Source organism: Staurois parvus, unplaced genomic scaffold (genome assembly GCF_062004578.1).
Source record: "Staurois parvus isolate SC_StPar_1 unplaced genomic scaffold, SC_StPar_1.0 ptg000099l, whole genome shotgun sequence".
In the NCBI taxonomy this organism is placed as follows: Eukaryota; Metazoa; Chordata; class Amphibia; order Anura; family Ranidae; genus Staurois; species Staurois parvus.
Window position 1 is genome coordinate 6,001,208 of NW_028317895.1, and position 24,050 is coordinate 6,025,257.

General features: G+C 42.1%; 1 protein-coding gene across 1 annotated transcript in view; it reads right to left on the minus strand.

The window, feature by feature from the left end:
- DDX41 (DEAD-box helicase 41) overlaps positions 1-24,050 on the minus strand; it is a 44,226-nt gene that overhangs the window by 13,543 nt on the left and 6,633 nt on the right. Inside the window, exons 2-10 of the mRNA XM_089671138.1 lie at positions 21,038-21,127; positions 18,383-18,539; positions 18,202-18,276; positions 17,121-17,181; positions 16,472-16,608; positions 16,320-16,392; positions 13,302-13,455; positions 5,830-5,966; positions 2,491-2,653 (exon numbers count right to left, since the gene is read on the minus strand). Coding sequence (XP_089527264.1) covers positions 2,491-2,653; positions 5,830-5,966; positions 13,302-13,455; positions 16,320-16,392; positions 16,472-16,608; positions 17,121-17,181; positions 18,202-18,276; positions 18,383-18,539; positions 21,038-21,127 — 1,047 coding nt within the window. The remainder of the gene's footprint in view (positions 1-2,490; positions 2,654-5,829; positions 5,967-13,301; positions 13,456-16,319; positions 16,393-16,471; positions 16,609-17,120; positions 17,182-18,201; positions 18,277-18,382; positions 18,540-21,037; positions 21,128-24,050) is intronic.

The following is a 24,050-nucleotide window of genomic DNA, read 5'->3' on the forward strand; positions in this document are numbered from 1 at the left end:
AATGTATTACGGTGAGATGAGACTACATTTGAATTATTTGGCCTCTAAACAACATTTTTTGGCAGAAATCCAATACAGCTCACCATCCAAATAACACTATTCCTACAGTACAGCATGGAGGTGGTAATATCCTGGTTTGGAGGTGTTTGTCTGCAGCAGGGACTGCAGCACTTGTCCGAACAGAAAAAAAAAAAATAAGATGGGACAAAATACCATCAAATGCTTGAGGAAAATCTGCTGCCCTCTGTCAGAAAGTTGTCAATGAGAAAGGTTTATCTTCCAACATGACAATGGCCCAAAGCACACAGCAAAAATGGAGAAAAGGGTGAATGTCCTTGTATGGCCTAGTCAGAGCCCAGACTTAAACTTCATTGAAAATCTGTGGAATGACTCAAAGACTGCAGTCCACAAATGGTCGCCATCAAACTTACCTGAACTTGAGCAGTTATGCAAAGAAGAGTGGGCAAACATTGTCTAAAGCAGGGGTATTGAAATAAAATTCAAGGAGGTCCGGTCACTAAAATTTTCTTCTGGCCGAGGTTCGAATAGGGTGTGCCTATCAGTGTGCCCCCTTACATTAGGTGTCACCATCAGAGTGCAACTTTACATCATGTATTACCATCACATCAGGTGTGCCCATCAGAGTGCTCCTTTACATTAGTTGTCCCCATCAGAGTGCTCCTTTACATTAGTTGCCCCCATCAGAATGCCCCTTTACATCAGGTATCCCCATCACATTGCCATCTTACATCAGGTATCCCCATCACATTGCCACCTTACATCAGGTATTCCCATCAGAGTTCCCCCTTACACTCAAAGTACCCCTTTCTATCATATTTCCCCGGCATAGTGCCCCTTTCCACAGTATGTGCCCATTTGTGCCGCCTTAATATAAAATGGGCCCATCGGAGTGTCCCTTAACATAAAATAAGGGCACTCTGATGAGCACATTTCTATTAAGGGGCGCTCTGATGAGCACATTTCTATTAAGGGGCGCTCTGATGAGCACATTTCTATTAAGGGGCGCTCGGATGAGCACATTTCTATTAAGGGGCGCTCGGATGAGCACATTTCTATTAAGGGGCGCTCGGATGAGCACATTTCTATTAAGGGGCGCTCGGATGAGCACATTTCTATTAAGGGGCGCTCGGATGAGCACATTTCTATTAAGGGGCGCTCGGATGAGCACATTTCTATTAAGGGGCGCTCTGATGAGCACATTTCTATTAAGGGGCGCTCTGATGAGCACATTTCTATTAAGGGGCGCTCTGATGAGCACATTTCTATTAAGGGGCGCTCTGATGAGCACATTTCTATTAAGGGGCGCTCTGATGAGCACATTTCTATTAAGGGGCGCTCGGATGAGCACATTTCTATTAAGGGGAACTCTGATGGGCACATTTATATTAAGGGGCACTCTGATGGGCACGTTATGTTAAAGGCCACTCTGATGGGCACATTTTATGCTGTGCCCATCAGAGTGCCCCTTACCATTTAATGTGCTCATCAGAGTGCCCCTGTAAGACTACACCCTACACCTTGAGGTCAGACAGGAGCTGTGCCGGGATCCTTGCTGGACGCTTGTGTTCAGGCAGGGAGCGGCAGCCAGAGAGACAGTGAGCTGAAAGGGGCGGGGCGCACACGTGCTGTCATGTTGCCGTGGCGACCGCCCTGCTCAGCGGCGGATCTGTCATTGCGGGCTGGTGGTTCGAGAGGCAGTGCTACTGGGGCTGTTCGCGGACCACGGTCTGCCATTTCGTGACCGCTGGTCTAGAGTTTAGATGTGCAAGGTTAGTAGAGACATATCCGAACAGACTAAAGGCTGTAATTAAAGCAAAAGGCAGTTCAACAAAACTACCAACACAAGGGGGTGATCGTTTTTTCCAACTCTGTGATTGTTTTTGAATTTAAAAAAAACAAATTTCTGACATATTGGGTGTTAGATCTTTCACTTGAATGTTATACAGCTGGATAAAACAAAAAAACTGTGCCTGTCTTCATTTCAGGCTGCAAAGCAACAAAATGTGATTATTTTAAAAGGGGGGTGATTCTTTTCTATACCCACTGTAAATACTTTATGCTCTGATGGAATTTAAACCATGTGTCACAATGAAGACTAGTAGGGGAAAGGGATTGGCTGCCCCATGCAAATGGAAGCTGCTGATAACAACAGTCAACAGAAGAGGAAGCAGAAAACAGTCAATTTTATAATCGGTAGGGAAACCTTTATATTAAGAAAGACAGATTACGAATATGCTTGGAGATCTTAAATAACACTGTATAATTTCACCTATACTCAGTGTTTAGCTTTGATTGAAATGTAAAAAATGATGATGTATAGAAACCCACAGAAAATGTCTCCTTTTGTTAGAGTAGCAAAGACCTGAACATAAAATCAGGTCATGTGTAAGCATAAATTGAGGCGTCTCCCCCCACCCCCCACACACACAAGAAAAAACAAACTGCAGGTCAAAGTACAAGAATAGTAACCTTAAAGTATGAAAAAATGGTCCTAATATCCTCTTCAAAACCCATATCAATCATACGATCAGCCTCGTCCAGAGCCAGATACCTGCAGATATCCAGGCTAACCATCTTTTTCTGTAGGAGGTCCATAAGCCGACCTGGAGTTGCCACCATCATGTGAACTCCCCTAATAAAAAGGAAAAAAAAAAAAGTTTATATGTGTTTGGCAGTTTTTTCCAGGTGTAGCTTGCTTCTATTGTTGCTATACATTACACTTGAAAACAACATAAAAAGATTTTCTAAAAGCAGGAAGACCGCTTAATTGCAAAATATAGAAAGCTACAGATCTGGGATTAATTCATTTAAAGGATGTACTAAACAATTGTTTTAACCTGATAACTAGCCAATGCTGCTATGCCTATTGGTCCAACAATGATTCAATTATTGGTTATTAGATAAAGACTTTTTTCCCATCCTTTATTTTTCTCTTGGCTGTTTACCATTTACAACATAAACTTACAAACACATTCCCAGCGTACAGTAGAAAATACACTTTTTTTTAATTTTTTTTTTTTAAACTCTTATGACATAAGGCTGCATGTCCTACATTTGTTAATAAACTACAGGGCAATTTTAATGTTAAGACAAATTAAGATATCTGGACTAAATATTCTAGTAAAAACAGGCCCCATTTCTTAATGCATTGGCTTGTAAAAATCAGATTGGTAGTTAGAAACAACAGGTATATAATTACTCTTTGCACTAGTATTGATGCAGGTTTTAGTATTATCTTGTTAATTATACATTCAGCTACAGTATATAAAGTGCTACATGTGGCAAGCTAATGCTCTCAAAGAGGTATTAAAGTATTAAAGGTTATTAAAAAACGTTGAAAACACTAACAAGTCCTTACAGATACCTCACTACATCTAATGCAGAGATTGTATTACAAAAGACAAGAAAAATAAGTACATCAAATATCAGCCAAGCACCCTTCAAAGCTTCACAATAGTATAATCACAACGATTTATTAACTAAGCAGCACTGTTGAAATGACTGCTTACTCATATGGCAAGCCTAAGCATATGTACCACTTTACAGAAGAATGAAGGCCAGTAGTAACACAGCATGAGAAAGATAGATACATGAAGAATACACTAGAAGAAGACTGAGTCAGGGTCCTGAGTGCATAATGTTTGGTATATTTTTATGTTCAAGACAAAAATAAAAAGCTTTTGTATTTTTATTTCTTTTTAATTATTTACCACTACAAACAGGTAGCAAACACAAGACTATAACTCAGGTTTTCAGGTAGATTTTCTGCTTTATGAAAAGCCTGTGTTGTGAATAAACCAAAATAGCAGGGAAACCAATTACATATTCACAACTGAATTATGCCAATGAAGTGACACCACCTTCCAATCTCTTTGAAGAGAAGACCAATCTACAATTTTAATTTGCAAAGCAGTCAACAAGTGCACATGCAGTGCTCTGCTTTTTTTGCTAAAAAGCCAGGTATGCTCTGCAAGTACCCCTGTATTAAATATATGTATAATGAAGATTCAACACAGATAATGAATAAATACCGTATATACTCGAGTATATGCCGAGTTTTTCAGCACATTTTTTGTGCTGAAAAACGGCCCCCTCGGCTTATACTCGAGTCAACGTCTGCAGATGTCTAGCAGGGGGCGCTGCTTCTAAAGTCAGTGCTTCTCAAATAGTGGGGCGCGCCCCGGCTCCGTTAAGGGGGGCGCATACAGGGGTGGGCAGAGGGCTGCTGTCTCTTACCTGGCTCCCACGATGATCCATCCGTCACTCCGTCACTCCGGCCACTCCCTCACTCCTGCCGCTCAGCTCCGCCTCCTCACCGGTGATTGGCCGCCAGAACTGTAGCTCAGGAAAGGTACACAGGCGGCCAATCACGGGCGAGGAGGCGGAGCCGAGCGGACCCGCGAAAATCGAGTGAGGGAAAAGCCGGTAAGTGTGCAGTGCAGAGGTGCTGCTGCAACCACATATGCTGGCTGCAGCAGCGCCATACTGCAACAGGGGTCAGCAAGTGTCATTGGTGTCAGTGGGAGGAATAGTGCCGCATCATTGGTGTCACTGATACTAATAATGGGGCATTATTCCTCCCACTGACACCAACGATGGGGCACTATTCCTCCCACTGACACCAACGATGGGGCATTATTCCTCCCACTGACACCAACGATGGGGCACTATTCCTCCCACTGACACCAACGATGGGGCACTATTCCTCCCACTGACACCAACGCTGGGGCACTATTCCTCCCACTGACACCAACGATGGGGCACTATTCCTCCCACTGACACCAACGATGGGGCACTATTCCTCCCACTGACACCAACGATGGGGCACTATTCCTCCCACTGACACCAACGATGGGGCACTATTCCTCCCACTGACACTAACGATGGGGCACTATTCCTCCCACTGACACCAACGATGGGGCACTATTCCTCCCACTGACACCAACGATGGGGCACTATTCCTCCCACTGACACCAACGATGGGGCACTATTCCTCCCACTGACACCAACGATGGGGCACTATTCCTCCCACTGACACTAACGATGGGGCACTATTCCTCCCACTGACACCAACGATGGGGCACTATTCCTCCCACTGACACCAACGATGGGGCACTATTCCTCCCACTGACACCAACGATGGGGCACTATTCCTCCCACTGACACCAACGATGGGGCACTATTCCTCCCACTGACACCAACGATGGGGCACTATTCCTCCCACTGACACCAACGATGGGACACTATTCCTCCCACTGACACCAACGATGGGGCACTATTCCTCCCACTGACACCAACGATGGGGCACTATTCCTCCCACTGACACCAACGATGGGGCACTATTCTTCCCACTGATACTAATGATGGGGCTTATACTCGAGTCAATAGTTTTTCCCAGTTTTTTGTGGTAAAATTAGGTACCTCGGCTTATATTCGGGTCGGCTTATACTCGAGTATATACGGTAATATACAACAGTCTATAAATGTTTAACATAAAAAAAATATATTAATAAAATTGCCTTAAACCATTAAATACCTTTTTAGAAGAATATAACTTGGCTGAAGAAACCAGTAATTCAATTACATTTTAGGCTCAGCCAGTGACTACTGTATTAATAGGAGTGGTAGGGGTAAATATCCAAGCAGAGATCCCAGACAGCAGAAAAAAAAAATGTGCAGTAGAAGCAATATCTGCCTTTACTGCACTTACAAAAAGGAGAAATTTGTATTGGGTGGCCATGTTTTCTACTGACATGCAGATCGATATATGTTGTGTCTTTGACACTTGTGTAAGAAATGAAGACTTACTGCTTAATGGTTTCCATTTGCTCTTTGACAGACATGCCACCTATACAAAGCGCTGTACGCAAAGTTGGGAAGTTGTCTTCTTGCAACAATTTGCAAAAATACTCAATGATGCTGTGTGTCTGACGTGCCAACTCTCTCTGTGTGAGACAAAAAACAGATACAAATAAAAAGTAAATCATAAGAAAAGATATTAAAGCTTGGTATGGCAAAGTGAAATCTTCCAACACCTTGTAGATTCCTAATTAATGCCAAAACTGTTTGGATAGACTGGGGAAGGTTTAGAGTGCTCATTGGGAAAGTTTTTCCCCATTTTTTGGCACATGTGTAGAATCCCTAATTTGAGCCTGCACTTTGCCCATACCATAAAAACCCCAACAAGCTGCACATACTTACCTTTCCTTTACCCCCATCCACAAGGTTTTTTTTTTGCTCCCATAGACTAAACAGTGTCCTGCATGGGCAATGCTCAATCAGTGTTTCTATCAGTGTTCAGTAGAGCACTGGTTAAAGCTGATAGGAGTTTTCTTTCTGCTCTAAAGGAATGCAGAACCCCTGACCTCTGTCTGGACATTGCTGATAGGCCCTGTGATCACATGCACTCTGCAAATGCTCAGTTTGGGGTGTATTGCTAGAGAGGTTTGTTTTTTTTCTTGGCAGAGTGTCTCCACAGAAATGTCTTATCAGGAGAATGGGGGGGGGGGGGGCACTGGAAAAAGGGGAGGATCAGAGAAGTTGGGATTGTAACAATTGTGCGCAATAGGGACATGGAACCTGTACGCGACAGCCATTTTTGTTTTTCATGAGCAATGACCTTCATCACCTCAGCCCTCCCGAAAACTATGGAATTTGTAGCTGTAACTTAAACTTCAAAAGAAACTCTTATCTTAATTTAAACACAGAGCTGGCCAGGCTGTAAACAGCTACTTAGTCTTGGCAAGATGTCTGTTTCCACCAACCAAGGAAAACAGTATCGTAAAACAATAATAACTCAGTCAAGCCTTCACACATGATCTGTAAGGCCATTAAGGCTCCACATACAAGTCATAAAATTAAACAGGAATGGGACACATTAATATTAAGTATATATTTGAATGGGGAATATCATACCGAACAAATCAAGGTCATACATGACTATGTTAGCACATAGGAAAGGGAAGAAAGCAATCTCCTGCCTCCTGGGTGACAAGGTACGCTGTGTTTGGTATCCCTGTGTTCGAAATACAATTCTGAATATTAATCTGCCAGTTGCTAGAATACCACCTGCATATTCTGGAAGTTATTAATATTAGTATGAAACTGTAGTTGAGACTTGGTCATAAATTTGGTGACCTCCTAGCACCCATCCCCTAAACCAGATGATTGGTCAGTTGGTCTCTGGCGACACCCCTTTGATATCATAGAAAAGGGACTGACTGGATCTAGTAACAGAGCTCTCATTTAACTTCAACCAAGGAACATTCGCGGCCTCGGCTGTCAATCATCGGGTCCCAGCCAGTGATTAGTCGCTGGCACCCGGTGATTGCCAAGCATCTCCAACGGGGGAACTATTTGTAAACAAAACAGTTCTCTCACCTGTCAGCTCCTGCACACTGCTTTGCATGGCTGTGCAAAGCAGTGTTGCATACTGGGCTGTGTTTGTGCTTCACTGTAAGCAAACAGCACACAGTTAACCCTTTGATCACCCCACTTTAACCCCTTCCTGCCCAGTGCCATTAGTACAGTGTCAGTGCTTTTTATTAGCACTGATCACCGTATTGGTGTCACTGGGGATGTCAGTGACACCAAGTCAGTTCCCCCCAGTGTCAGAATGCCCGCCACAGTCCCGCTATAAGTCGCTGATTACCGCCATTACCAGTAAAAATAAATAATAATAAAAAAACAACAGTATATATACCGCCAATTGTAAATGCTACAACTTTCAAGTAAACCAATTAATTTACATGTATTGGGATTTTTTGTTTTTTTAATCAAAGACATGTAGCAGAATACATTTTGGCCTAAATTTATGATGAAATTAGATTTTTAAAATTTTTTTACTGGACATGTTTAAAAGTCAAAAAGATTTTTTTTTTTAATAGCGCAAAAAAAAACGCAGAGGCAATTAAATACCTGCGAAAGAAAGCTCTATTTATGGGGGGGGAGGGGGGAGGAGGAGAAGGACATAAATTTCATTCAGGTACAATTGTAAATCCTCAGGAGGGCAAGTGGTTAAAGCAGTAGTAAACCGCATGTATGTGTATATATGGCAAAATGTATTCTTGCTTCCACGTTTGGGGTGACACTGAAAGTGCGACTAGCTCAATTTAGGTGTATAAACGTGGCCATACACTATATAATCTGAATGTACAAACTCCTTTAGATTTACCAAAACTATGCAATAGAAAGACCCACCCATCTATCCATTCACTCTGTATCCAATCAGACAGGACCTTGCACTACGTCAGGGGTGTCCAATTCACAGCGCAGAGAGTTTAGCATGTGGCACAGGCCCTTTTGGAGGAACGCTGGGCACTTTAAATTGACTAGCCAGTCAAATGAATGTGTGGAGGGATGCTGGGATACCGCCCAAACCAAGTTGATGTGTGCAGGGTGTGCATTAATGAGGTCAGCTGGTAAACAGCTTCCGGTGTCTTATGTCCCAAATCTACATATCAGGAAGTCTCTGATGCTTTCTAAGGAACACAGCAAGGACTAAGGTAAGGCCTTGATTTGAAAATCAAAAGAAAGCTTTTATTTTTCTGCAACTGAAGAACATTAAATTGTATACTGGTACATAGGGGAGCTTCATTTTGGGGGGGGGAAAAAAGGTTAGCCTTAAGGTATGAAAAATGTCCTGTTTACCTGAAGGATTTGAACAAAAAACAGGCAAAACTATTTCCTGCACCCGATGATAGCTCGTGGCCACCTTGGGCAGAAATCCCAGATCTGATCTAAAGACCACACAGTCCAAGTAAACTTGCAAAAGCAGAGCTTTAACTGAAACAGCCTCCAATCCACTCATCCTCTGGGCTGTCATCACTGCAACTAAAAAATACTGTGTTAAGGGTCAAACTTTATAAAAACAGACTTGACTAGCTCAAAAGGGACACTATGTCTATGCCTGCAGCACTACTGCCAAGTCCCATTTAGGGAAAGGTGGAGACAGGACTGGCCTCTGCCTGAACAGAAACTTGAAAAAAGTATAACTAAAGGCTCCTTGGCTCAGGGTTCTTCTAAGAACACACTCAGAGCTGTCATCTGGACCTTTAGAAAACTAAACACTAACCCCTTGTTTGCTACACTCTGTAGGAACTCTAACACCACCATAGAGCTTGGAGTATCAAAAGTTTTCTTACTGCACCATCTATTGAAAAGTTTCCAGACCTTTATACAGACCCCGTCACTATTTTCCTACTCCACAATAGGATGATCACAAGTTGATTTGAAAATCCCTTATCCTTTAGCAGCTGCTCTTCCGTAACCATGATGCCAGATTTCACTTCTTCACCTGAGGACATAGGACCCTGACCCAAGGAGGATCTACTGCTAAACTATTTAAACCAAGCTCTCTTCTGGACCAGTGAGGAGCAACCAGAATTAAGGAGGTCCTCAGTATCGCTGCCGCTAAAAGGGTGGGGGGGAGGGGGTATAGCACAGGGGAAACTGCCAAGTGTTGAAACAGAGCATCCACCCCGAGAGATCCGTCCCATCGGTTTAGAGAAAAAAATAACAGCACCTTGGTGTTCTCCCTCATGGCAAATAGGATTACCTGAGGTGTAGCTTTGAACACCTTCCAATTCAGCACCCATTCAAACACTCTCAGCTGACACCTGCTGAGGTAGTCTGCCAGCTGATTTACTTCTTTTTAATGTACAGCTGAAAAGAAAGCTGGATTTAATTCTGCCTATTGGAGCAGTTCCTTCTCCACCAGCAACAAAGCCCTGCTTTTGGTGCCCTCCCCCTTGTTTACAATACACTAAGACAGTGGACAGTTGTCCGAGAGGACCTGCACATGCTAACCCACCAGATCTACCTACCACCTTTCCGGTCTCTCCAGTTTGAGGACTTCCTTGCCTCCCTGTCCTCCCATGTGCCCCGAGTAAATTTTGACCCTAGATGGGCTCCCCATCCTTGCCTCCGTTGTAACCTGCTTGGCGATAGGAAGAACCCAGAAGAGCCCCTGAAATAGGTTTGCAGACTTCCTCCACCACTAGAGGGCCCTCTTGACCTGGACTGAACTCTAGTGCAGGGGAAGGATACCTTAAAGAGGTGGAGAGCTACCTAAACAACATGGGAGAAGTCAAAGATCACCAGGTACAGTGTAACCTCCTTGCACCAGATTTAAACCTAATTGCCGTACTACCACATCAAAATTGCGTGCATTGTACGTCAATCATGGGTTTAAAATCGCCTCCTCACCACCTGTCAAACACACTCGGATCATTTTTCAGAAGAGCAGTAGTGCTTACTGCACTTGTAAATGAGCCCTTAGTTGCATTTGGCAGCGGTACCCTTAGGGCTCATTCACACGTAAAGTTGGAAGGGGGTAAGACCCTACAGTTGAGTTGCAGTTCTACCACACCCAATTCCTACCCCCTTTAGGTGCTGAGGCAGCAGCCAAAAGGTGTACACATGCTGTAGAAGGAATTAAACCCCTGTTGCTTTTGTGGGTGCTACTGCCTGCCAATTGCAATCCATTTCAGTATATGGGGTCACTCTGCAAGTGCCCTGCAACTATATGCTTCTGCCTGCTTTAAATCCTTGTTTGCTTGTACTGCACAAGGTAGCAGGACACTTGCAGAGTGGCCTTATTCACTTGAATAGGTCATGCTTGGCAGGTGCTACACCCACCAACCATGACAGGGCGTATAACTCTTGCTGCAGCTGCAACATGTGCAAATCCCTGGCCACTGCAGCTAAAGGTGGTGCGGTTGGGGCAGTAAAACCACGTCTTAACTATGCAGTTTTACCACCTCTCAAACTGCAAATGTAAAATGATCTCTTACTGTTCTGAACTCCCTAGAAGGCTGCTTTTACATAGATGCAGCGCAGTCCATCTAGGACTTTCCTAGGTTAGCTGTGCTTTTCCATAAACTTTTATTATGCTGCAGGTGTAGTGCAGTTTGACAGTTCACCAAAACTCCAGCATTTAGGAGTTTTTGTGCGCTTTCAGAAAGTGCACCAAACCCACAAGATATATTAGAAGTCTATGGCTAAGCACAGCAAACCCCCAGGAAACTAGCAGGTACACTGCACCTGCAGTGTGAGTAAACCACAGCACATCAGTGTAAAAGCAGCCCTATACTATTATACCCAGTGTATTGCTTCAAACTGACCTGAAGATCTCTCCTTTCCTGCTGCTGGCACCACTTTGGAGACCTCTAGCTAGGATAAGAGGTGGAGTGCAGTTGGTATTACATGGGACAGGAACCAGCACTACAGAGGAGGCATCGGCTTATGCTGCTTACTATGGCTCCAACTTTACAAGCAGTTCCACTACATTACACTCTGTCTGATGCTCTGGCATGGCAGGTCAGTAAGACCAGTTACCTGGCCACGATCTACGGGTTGCTGACTCCCACACTAGGGACTCATGCTGATGATCCCATACCCTGTGGATAATGTGCTGCATGGGACGCAAATGCAGTCCCACCCATCAAACAGCAAGGATCGAGAATGTCAGCAGTCCCAGGGCTGATATGGCCACCCTTATGGACTAGGGCAGATTCCACTGAAAGCAATGTCCTACTGTGTCCATCTTTGAGATCTGTTCCTCAGGTAAAATCACTTTCTGTTGCGTGGAGTCCAACACATTGCCCAGAAAAGTTACTACCTTTCCATTTTGTTTGCCAAGCTTCTTGCACGTGTAAACATAACATTTGATCTTGTATTAGTGTTTATTATTCCACTAATACTAATTTTTGAGCTATAATTTGATGCCACTTATTTTGTATTGGACAAAGGTGATGCGATTCCTCTGCTATCTAGTTTGAGCCCCGCTCAGGACCCAGGACTATTACTTCCTGGTCACTGTGGTAGCCTCTGATTGGCTATCAAAGTGATTAGTCACTGTGAGCCCTCCCCTGTGTTTACTTGCAGGAGAGGAAGATATAAACAAACAAAAAAAAGTGTGTAAAAAAAAAAAAAGAAACAAAATTAAAGAAAAAAATAACTAGATTAAGGCCTGCCAGGGTTAGTACTGGGGATAAAGGTAAATGTCCCGGTCCATGTCAAAGATAATGGTCAGTATATTTTGGGTAGAATTAGGTAAAAAATAAAAAAAATTTCAAAAATTAGTACCAGGGTCGGTTAGTGTCTGCGTGAGTGTGTTTTAGACAGGATAAGAAAAATGCAAAATGCGCACTATTGTTTCTGGGCCTTACTACCAGTACAAACAACAACTAACACTTCCAGAAATGTTAAACTTTTAAAACTTTGCCAGTGGCTGCAGCAGTGGAGGATGAAGGAATTCAGACATGCTGCCCATCGGAGCAGTAGGCATTTCCCAGTCTTTACTACGCAGAGACATTGCTTAGATTTTGTTTTATTGGAAGCGAAGGGTGCTTCTTTTATAGGAAGTGTTTGTAAAGGCAAAATTTTTATTTTTTAAATATAAACAAATATGTTCTACTTATCTGCTCTGTGCAAACTGTTTTGCACAGAGCATCCCCAATCCTCCTCTTCTCAAGTCCCCCGACAATGCTCCTGGCTCCTCCCCCCCACTGAGCAAGCCTTTTTCTATGGGGCACTCATGTGTGCTTGCTCCCAAGCCCTGCTTTCTGTGTCCATTAGACACAGAGCGTGGCTCAGCCTTGCCCCTCGCTCTCTTCTCACTGGCTGCGATTGACAGCAGTGGGAGCCAATGGCTCTTGCTGCTCTCAGCCAATGAGGAGTGAGATCAAGATCGGGCTCAGATAAGGATTAGGGGGGGCTGCACACTGAAGGTTTTTTACCTTCATGCACAGAATGCCTCAAGGTAAAACATCTTCCGCCCTTAGAATCACTTTAAGTTGTGGAGGGATAAGGTTAGGTAGGGTTACAATAATTAAAACTAGTAATAATCTTGGGGGTCCCAAATCAATTCGATTAAGTTTGATTGGAAATTCATAATGAATGGTGAGCCCAGCATGGGATATATTTATGGGCATGTTTGGTTATTTACTGCAACGAATCCACAATCCGGATAAAAGCGAAGTTTGCTTTGATTATACATGGGAGAAGCAGCTCAGCCCCTGGATTCCCAAAACTAAACAATTTTTAAAATGTATCCTTGTGGATATATTGGGTTTATGGTGTGCTATAGCTTCAGTCCAATGATTGTGTTTTAATAATTTCTGGGAAGATAAAGAATTAATTTTATGATGTGCAATGATAGGAGATTGCTCACCATTTTCTAAATTTATGTATCTGTAGATGATACTTAACTAGTTTGTATTTTACACACTGTAAAAAGAGAGTGGCACAGAAAGTACAATATCTGAAGATTGAAATACCGATGGGCAAATGATGAGTCCATAGGGCCCTTCTCTCTTTGTGAAAGGTAATCTCTTTTCTTGCTCCAAACAAAACATAATGACAGGCAGGGTGAACACCAGCGTTTTTCCAGAGCCAGTAAATGCAATGCCGATCATATCCCTTCCTGATAAGCTGCAATAAAAGTTAATAAAAGTCAATATAAAACTTACTGTACTCACTTCAACCTTTTTGGCTGCCAGGGCCATTTATGCATTTTTTATACACATTTAAAAAACAATTTTAGGCCTGAAAAATGGTAAACCCCCCCAAACAGTATATATTTTCTAAAGCAGGCACCTTAGAGACTACAGTAGTGGTAGTTTCAATTTCCAATGTCACACAATATTAGCATACTGGTTTATGAAATGCTGAATTTCTGTAAAAATACAAAGTTAATTGTAGGGCATACAAATGCACTATATTAGCCAATTTTCTGATAAATTATATGATTAGATTGCCCTAGTAAATAGATACCCAACATGTCAAGGTTAAAATTGCATGTGCCTGTGAAATGGAGACAAACATCAGTATCTATACAGGAAATAAAACAAAACAAAAAAAACTTTAAAAGCCCCTAGAGGTCATCAGTTTACAGTTATAATGGGCCTAGAATTATTGCTCTCACTGTGGTGCACATGGCGATACGTAACATGTGTATCAAAATCAATGTTTTTGTGTGTGCGTGCGTTGGAGTGGAAGCTCAATCATTTTTACTGGGTGTTTGAAGTGCTTGGGTGTAACTTTAATTTTTTTTTTTTTTACTTTTTCAAAACTTTTTTCACTAAACTTTATATTTCATCACGTGATGATTTTTTTTTCTGTGACAGGCTCTGTTTAATGAGACACCAGGGGCTAAGGAAAGTGACACCAGGACCCAGAAGTGACATTTTATACCTTTCCCTCTACCTGGTGGCACCTGCTATGTTGGTCCCAGGTCCACCGATGGGCGGATAAAGCCAGGGAAACATGGCAGGTGCATGCAATAGAAGAACGCAGGTGTGTGGAGGCAATCTAATAGCTGCACAGCTGCTTTGTCAGATTTACACTCAGGGCGGCTACCTCCTAACATCTTCTGGGACCTCTCAAACCTCTCCTTTCTTTTCCCCCATCACTTCCATATTTTTGGAAAGAGCAGTGTTTGTTACAGTGCATCCAGAAAGTATTCACAGCGCTTAACTTTTTCCACATTTTGTTGTTACAGCCTTATTGCAAAAAATTGATTAAATTCATTTTTTTCCCTCAACATTCTACAAACAATACGCCATAATGAAAGAAGTTAGTTTTGAAATCTTTGCAATTTATTAAAAATAAAAAAAACCACATGTACATAAGTATTCACAGCCTTTGCTCAATACTTTGTTGAAGCACCTTGAGCACCAATTACAGCCTTAAGTCATTTTGAGTATGATGTTACAAGCATGGCACACCTATTTTTGGGCATTTTCTCCCATTCTTCTTTGCAGTACCTCTCAAGCAGCTCTATCAGGGTGGATGGGGAGCGTCGGTGCACAGCCATATTCAGATCTCTCCAGAGGTGTTCAAATCGGGTTCAAGTACGGGCTCTGGCTGGGCCACTCCAGGACATTCACAGAGCTGGCCCGTAGCTACTCCTTTGTTATGTGGGCTGTGTGCTTAGGGTCGTTGTCCTGTTGAAAGATGAACCAGTCCCAGTCTAAGGTCCAGAATGCTATGGAACAGGTTTTCATCAAGGATGTCTATGTACATTGCTGAATTAATCTTTCCTTTGATCCTGACTAGTCTCCCAGTTCCTGCCGCTGAAAAACATCCCCACAGCATGATGCTGCCACCACCATGCTTCACTGTAGGGATGGTATTGGCCAGGGGGTGAGCGATGCCTGGTTTCCTCCAAACATGACACTTGGCATTCAGGCAAAGAGTTAAATCTTTGTTTCATCAGACCAGAGAGTTTTGTTTCTCATGGTTAGAGTTCCTCAGGTGCCTTTTAGCAAACTCCAGGCGGGCTGCCATTTTCCTTTTACTGAAGAGTGGCTTCCGTCTGGCCATTCTACCACACAGGCCTGATTGGTAGAGTGCTGCAGAGAAGGTTGTTCTTCTGGAAGGTTCTCCTCTCTCCACAGAGAAAAGCTGGAGCTCTTTCAGAGTGACCATCGGGTGCTTGGTTACCTCCCTGGCTAAGGCCCTTCTCCCTTGATCGCTCATTTTGGCCTGGCAGCCAGTTCTAGGAAGATTCCTGATGGTTCCAAACTTCTTCCATTTACGGATGAAGGAGGCCTTATATAGAGAAGTTTATGCCTTTCCTAATCATGTCCAATCAACTAAATTTCCCACAGGTGGACGCCAATCAAGTTGTGGAAACATCTCAAGGACGAATAGTGGGAACAGGATGCACCAGAGCTCAATTTTGAGTGTCATGGCAAAGGCTGTGAATACTTATGTACGTGGTTTTTTTTTTTGGTTTTTTTTTTAATAAATTGCATAGATTTCAAAACAAACTTCTTTCATGTTGTCATTATGGGGTATTGTTTGTAGAATGTTGAGGAAAAAAAAATGAATTTAAACCATCTTGGAATAAGGCTGTAACATACCAAAATGTGGCAAAAGTTAAGCGCTGTGAATACACTGTAGCTGCAGTCATGTGCACTGAACTATACACACTAAAATACCAGAGTCTCTAGGCCACCTCAGGAGGAGGCTGGCTATATTCCTATATAAAAAGTACATACATACAGTGGGACCATATGGAACAACCGTAGCCACCCTCCAACAGGAAGTCTGATCACAATAGCAAAAAAACAAAAACCCACAAACATTTTAATGAGACTTTAAGCCCCTAAGAAACTAGAAAAAAAACAACACATATGGGTCAACTCTACAGCGTCTACCAAAAAGTAAACACACTTTTGGTAGGACTGACCCATTTAAGTGTTCAAACTTCCTCCTTATACCAAAAATGTAGGTTTAACCTTTGCTCTCAGCTTTGAGCAAAACACTGAAATAACAAGAAATCTACTCACATGGTAGGAATACCCTGGATCTGAATTGGAGTAGGATGCAGAATTCCTTTTTTCTTCAGCCCTCGTAAAATTGCTGAATACAAAATCGAATGCATAAGAAAAATGTCTATGGCAGCAATACTAAATGGGCAAATATAGCTATTCGTACTTACCAGCAGGAAACTTCATTTCCTTAAAACTCTTAATAGGTGGTGGAATCCCCTCACCTTCAACCAATATGTGGTATTTTCGCCGAACACGTTCATGGCGTGCTTGAGACATTGCTAGAATATTACGTGGAGCTCGCCAGCTGTCAGGATAGAAAAGAAAAAAGAAAAAAAAAAAAAAAAAAAGATATTTGAACTGAAAGAACTACTACAATATCTACAGAAAAACACTTGCTAAAATAAAATAGCACATTGGTGCAGCAGAAAAATAAGAGAAAAACTGTACTACAATAATATCTACAGATGTTCAAGATAAAGAAATCTCTGCTGCTGCTTGGGAAACCGCAATTTATACCTACCCCCAACTTTTATGTTTGTGAGAGTTGGACAGTTTAAAGTAAATAACACAAATACAACTGGTCTCAGCTAACATCCTAATGAGCTTCACATCAAAAAACCGTAATCATAGGCCAATTACTATCCAAACATCACAAATGTCTCTATGGATGATCTTTGCATTCTATCACTGTGATATAAAAAAAAATGAAAAGATGGAAAAAAAGACAACATATAATTGCAGGCTCACTCCTGCTGTTATCAGTTTTCAGGACACCCACATCTAACAATTTCAAGAACGGTAAAAATCAAGACTCACCTAGTCTTTATAGGATCATCATAAGTGATTCCTTTAGCCATTTCCTTTACAGACATCAGAGCTGCAGAAAGTAAAAAATAATTAGAGAACATCAACTATCACAAACAAATCCCCAAGAATCAATCCATCTTGAAATAAATGTTGCAGAGATTTTGCAATGACTGAAAAGTTAGTGTCATAAATATAGGACTCTCCCTTCAAAAGCTATTGTAGAATGCGTTTTTGTTCTAGTGCTTAGTTTCTAATGTTAGAGAACTGCGAACAAGTAAAATAGAAGTTAAATATTATAGAAGATGCACAAAGTAACATCTGACAGAAAACCCTAATTTTGGAATAAAGAAATACACTTAAATAAAAAAAATCTAAAACACCAAGTGCTTGCACAGACTGGTGTTGCTGCTTTTTACATCTGAATGTAGTGCTGTATAAATATTTCCCTTCTTGTGATAGCTTGGGTAGTAACAGATACTCTTTAAGGAGATATCAGGGTCTATAATACCCCTGATCCCTCCTCTGCCCTCCATGGCAGCCAGTCAATCAGAGATCTGTTTGATCAGCTGCTTCCCTTGCTGTACTGGCCAGGGAAAGACAGCACTGAAACTGGAAAGGGACAAAATCTTTATCACTTCCAGCTTAATTTGCAACAGAGGATGAGGGAATGGATGTTCCTCTTTCTGATCTGTGCACAGCCATCCTGACTGCTTGTGGTGGAACAGGAGAGGCCTGGGAACGGCGGCAGGAAAGGGGAAGCTGTGATCCTAATATAACGGCTTCCTGAACTGTAATGATACATCATGTTGTCATCTGATGTGTATATCTATGTTTTGTATGAGGAACAAACTGTATTCTACTTTTCGTTTATAACTAAAATGTTTGAAACTCAATAAATATTACTTGATATTATTTAAACTGAACACATTTACAAATAAAAAAAGTGCCATTTTCTTTAGTAGAACCCAACTTCTACTGCCCAGACAGCCAAGCTTGTGTATGTATCTTATATACCCAATTAGCACTACATAGTAGACAGTATCTGAAACTTACGGTTTGACAGTAAATTAAATATGCCCAAAATACTCACCTCTTCCTTCTGTAACACTCTCCAAGATCTTCTCTTCTTCTTTCAGCTGCTTCTCTTTGGCAGATTCTTTTCTAGCTGTGAAATATATTCAATAATTATTACAGCACACAATGCTTGTTTAATTATCATTCATCAAAACTTGTGCAGATAATGACTTAGCACATAGGAAACGTTCACACACCTTCTGCTTTTTCTTTTAGATGCTGATGCTGATCCAAGAGACTGACATTAGACCGGGGTCCCAAAGGAATGTCATCTTCATCCCCTCGCAGATCACTTCCACTGTCCTGCTCTTCTTCTACAACACCCTTCTTTCGTATCTGTAGTCGCTTTCGGAGCTGCAATTTTGGCAATCATTAACATCCATCAAAATGTAAAAATAAATTTTGATGACCAATCTATGCTGTGATATTTAAAAAAATCATCTATATTTGAAAAGTCTCCAATATGCACTCTCGACTGCATATCTATCCAACCAAATTTCTACACCAAGCTTCTATATGAACAAAATTCTGAACTGACTCTTGGAATCCTGCAGCAAGCTCTATGCCACTGTATCCAAATCTCTAGCATGCTTTCAATACACATTCATTCTAGAAGCTGAAATCAAATTTCAGAATGCTTAGTCTGAACCTGCCAATGCCACCAGGTGACCTTTTAGGACAGAGAACAATTGGGAAAAAAGAAATAATGTGCCCTTTTGCCTCACATTTACTGTGGAATTTATGTAGAAACCATTCAAATGTTAAACTTAAATTTCAACTTGAAACCATTATAGAGTGCACTACTGCATTGCCCAATTCCAGGTTTATTCTCATGCCCACAGAAACTTGCTACTGATCCATTTATTGCCACTAAAGCGTGCTATAGCCAGGGATTGGAAGACAGTAGTGAAGAGCAACCCAACCACCTTGATGATAAATGAAAAGATGTCTGGCATTTTGCATGACTCCCATGCTACATTTCTTAAAGTGTGGACCTCTTGGTGGTCATACGCTCTTCCCACTCTGCACCTGACCAGCCTGAGCAACTGTTGACTGCTGAAGCCACCACCCAAGCCTGCAGGAACCCTCCCTTTCCAGTAACCAGTTTCTCAAGAGAACCCCCTCTCCACTTTTCCTGTTCCCTCCACCCTCCCTATCCCCTGCTACACTGTACGCTGTTCCTTATGCATACATATTCCATGCACAGTAATTCACCTCAGATATCCCAATACACAAAGTATGAATACATAAAGTTATTCTACAATATTTCATATTTCCACATAAATTATCCTGACACTCACTTAAATCAACAAAAGGAAATGTGGATTGTGAAATACTATTATGTAGTCATACTTTATGTATTGGGATGTCTGGGATGAGTTACTGTGCATGAAATACAGTCAGGTCCATAAATATTGGGACATCAACACAATTCTAACATTTTTGGCTCTATACACCACCACAATGGATTTGAAATGAAACGAACAAGATGTGCTTTAACTGCAGACTGTCAGCTTAAATTTGAGGGTATTTACATCCAAATCAGGTGCACGGTGTAGGAATTACAACAGTTTGCATATGTGCCTCCCACTTGTTAAGGGACCAAAAGTAATGGTACAGAATAATAATCATAAATCAAACTTTCACTTTTTAATACTTGGTTGCAAATCCTTTGCAGTCAATTGCAGCCTGGAGTGTGGAACGCATAGACATCACACAACGCTGGGTTTCATCCCTGGTGATGCTCTGCCAGGCCTCTACTGCAACTGACACACATACACCTACCTCCTGGAGAGTGTTCTTGATCTGGCCAACTGTTGTGAAGGGTGTTTTCTTCACCAGGGAAAGAATTCTTCGGTCATCCACCACAGTTGTTTTCCGTGGTCTTCCGGGTCTTCTGGTGTTGCTGAGCTCACCGATGCGTTCCTTCTTTTTAAGAATGTTCCAAACAGTTGGTTTGGCCACGCCTAATGTTTTTGGTATCTCTGATGGGTTTGTTTTGTTTTTTCAGCCTAATGATGGCTTGCTTCACTTGATAGTAACAGCTCTTTGGGTCTCATCTTGAGAGTTGACAGTAACAGATTCCAAATGCAAATAACACACTTGAAATGAACTCTGGACCTTTTATCTGCTCATTGTAATTGGGATAATGAGGGAATAACACACAACTGGCCATGGAACAGCTGAGAAGCCAATTGTCCCATTACTTTTGGTCCTATAACAAGTGGGAGGCACATATGCAAACTATTGTAATTCCTACACCGTTCACCTGATTTGGATGTAAATACCCTCAAATTAAAGCTGACAGTCTGCAGTTAAAGCACATCTTGTTTGTTTCATTTCAAATCCATTGTGGTGGTGTATAGAGCCAAAAATGTTAGAATTGTGTCGATGTCCCAATATTTATGGACCCGACTGTATGTATGCATAAGGAAAAGCTAGAAATACACATTTATTTCATATAATCAGTTTCTGATTTGGTACCTTTAAAGTCATTTAATTTCTTTTCTGGTTAGGAAGCTTACACGTATTGCATTGAATCTCACAGATAAAAATTTAAATCTGCCAAAAAAAAAAAAAAATCAAGCTCAGTCTGATAAAACTGAAGTTTCCATGGTCAGACTGGATCTTGCAGAAAATACAAGCAATAAACTTATTATAGATTACAGAAAGTGGAACCAGTTTCCAGGGCTTTGATGGCACTAGATATTCTGCTACTATCAAACTTCACACTGGCTTTATCGTAACACAGCTGATGGTTGGCTTGACTGTAAATGTAAACAACTGAACTTGCTTCTTGGTTGCACAAATTATCAATTAATCCAAAAATAAGAAACCAGAAAACAATATACCATCTGGGCTTTCCTCTCCTTGACAGTAATATAGGGTACATAGTCATCATCATCTGAAGATTCAGGCTCTTCATCCTCTGGATGGGCTCTCTGTGGAAACACAGGCATTAAATCACAGTAAGCTATGTCTCAACATCTTCTGCTTTATAAAATCAACAATAACCCTCACTGTGTTTTAAATATACAAATGAACACTATACACTGGGCTGTTTCAATTTGTTTCATTCTTCTGTTTAAGCATGTAAGCGTTGCTTTGAATAAATAGGTTAGACATTTAGAAGAGTCTTTCTTAACCTATGTACCCCAATGAAAGTCTTGAAACAATTTTCAGGTCTCAAGGAACCCTTGCTAAGATTAGCTCATCCGGGGTCATTAGGAAAATGCCCTTTACATTGGTGGTCAGTAGAAAGAATGCCCTCTTTACAGTGACAGTTTCATTATCGCTCTTGGAGTTAGCTAAAAAGATCATTGTTGTCATGATGTTGGCTCTGCCAAGTGGCAATGGAGCTGGAACTATGCAAGCACCATTGGATGGGAGGACAATTAGCCACAGCTCACTGAACTGCTAGCAACCTCTGAAGGAATCATGGCAGAGGAAGGCTGTTTTAGAGGGTTAAATAATTATTCTTGATCAAACTTAAAGTGCCACCACAAATGGAAGGTTCTCCCACAAAAACTACAGTGTCTTGAAAAAGTATTCATACCCCTAGAAATTTTCCACATTTTGTCATATTACAACCAAAAACGTAAATGTATTTTATTGGGATGTTATGCGATAGACCAACACAAAGTGGCACATAATTGTGAAGTGGAAAATGATAAATGGTTTTCAAAATGTTTTACAAATAAATATCTGAAAAGTGTGGTGTGCATTTTTATTCAGCCACCTTTACTCTGATATCCCTAACGAAAATCTAGTGGAACCAATTGCCTTCAGAAGTCACCTAATTAGTAAATAGAGTCCACCTGTGTGTAATGTAATCTCAGTATAAATACAGCTGTGCTGTGAAGCCTTCAGAGGTTTGTTAGAGAACATTAGTGAACAAACAGCATCCTGAAAGACAAGGAACAAACCAGACAGGTCAGGGATAAATCTGTGAAGTTTAAAACAGGGTTAGGTTATAAAAAAAATATCCCAAGCATTGAACATATCATGGAACACTGTTCAATCCTTGATCCAAAAATGGGATGAGTATGGCACAACTGCAAACCTACCAAGACATGGCCATCCACCTAAACTGGCAGGCAGAGTAAGGAGAGCATTAATCAGAGAAGCAGCCAAGAGGCCCATGGTAACTCTAGAGGAGCTGCAGAGATCCACAGCTCAAGTGGGAGAATCTGTCCACAGTACAACTATTAGTCGTGCACTCCACAAATCTGGCCTATATGGAAGAGTGGTAAGAAGAAAGCCATTGCTGAAAGAAAGCCATAAGAATTCACGTTTGCAGTTTGCGAGAAGCCATGTGGGAGACACAGCAAACATGTGGAAGAAGGTGTTCTGATCAGGTGAGATTTAACTTTTTGGCCTAAAAGCAAAATCGTTATGTGTGGCGGAAAACTAACACTGCACATGACTCTGAACACACTATCCCCACTGTGAAACATGGTGGTGATAGCATCATGTTGTGGGGATGCTTTTGTTCAGCAGAGAAAGGGAAGCTGGTCAGAGTTGATGGGAAGATGGATGGAGCCAAATACAGGGCAATCTTAGAAGGAAACCTATTAGCATCTGTAAAAGACTTGACTGGGGCAGAGGTTCACCTTCCATTAGGTCAACGACCCTAAACATATAGCCAGAGCTACAATGGAATGGTTTAGATCAAAGCATATGCATGTGTTAGAATGGCCCAGTCAAAGTCCAGACCTAAATCCAAGTGAGAATCTGTGGCAATACTTGAAAATTGCTTTTCACAGACGTTCTCCATCTAATCTGACAGAGCTTGAGCTATTTTGCAAACAAGATTGGGCAAACATTTCACTCTCTAGATGTGCAAAGCTGGGAGATACATCCCCAAAAAGACTTGCAGCTGTAATTGCAGTGAAAGGTGGTTCTACAAAGTATTGACTAAGAGGGACTGAATACAAATGCACACCACACTTTTCAGATATTTGTAAAAATTTATCATTTTCCTTCTACTTCACAATTACCCTATTTTTCGCTCCATAAGACGCATCTGACCATAAGACGCACCTAGAGGCTGAAAACAGGAAAAAAAATATTCTGAACTAATGGACTGCAGCCACAGTACAGGGGATGACCAGAGACTGCGGACACAGTACAGGGGATGACCAGAGACTGCGGACACAGTACAGGGGATGACCAGAGACTGCGGACACAGTACAGGGGATGACCAGAGACTGCGGACACAGTACAGGGGATGACCAGAGACTGCGGACACAGTACAGGGGATGACCAGAGACTGCGGACACAGTACAGGGGATGACCAGAGACTGCGGACACAGTACAGGGGATGACCAGAGACTGCGGACACAGTACAGGGGATGACCAGAGACTGCGGACACAGTACAGGGGATGACCAGAGACTGCGGACACAGTACAGGGGATGACCAGAGACTGCGGACACAGTACAGGGGATGACCAGAGACTGCGGACACAGTACAGGGGATGACCAGAGACTGCGGACACAGTACAGGGGATGACCAGAGACTGCGGACACAGTACAGGGGATGACCAGAGACTGCGGACACAGTACAGGAGATGACCAGAGACTGCGGACACAGTACAGGAGATGACCAGAGACTGCGGACACAGTACAGGAGATGACCAGAGACTGCGGACACAGTACAGGAGATGACTGCTGACCTTTGGGAAGGGGGGGGAGCAGGTACCTGAATTTGACAGGTACCCGCTCTTACTTCCGCGGAGTTGTTCTTTGACCTTACCTGTTCCTCTATCCAGCCAAGCGCAGTCTTCCCGGCTTCTGTAGTGTGGGCGCTCGGCTTGACAGCCGGGTACCCAGTGCGCATGAGCGAGAAACGCTGCGCTTTGTGA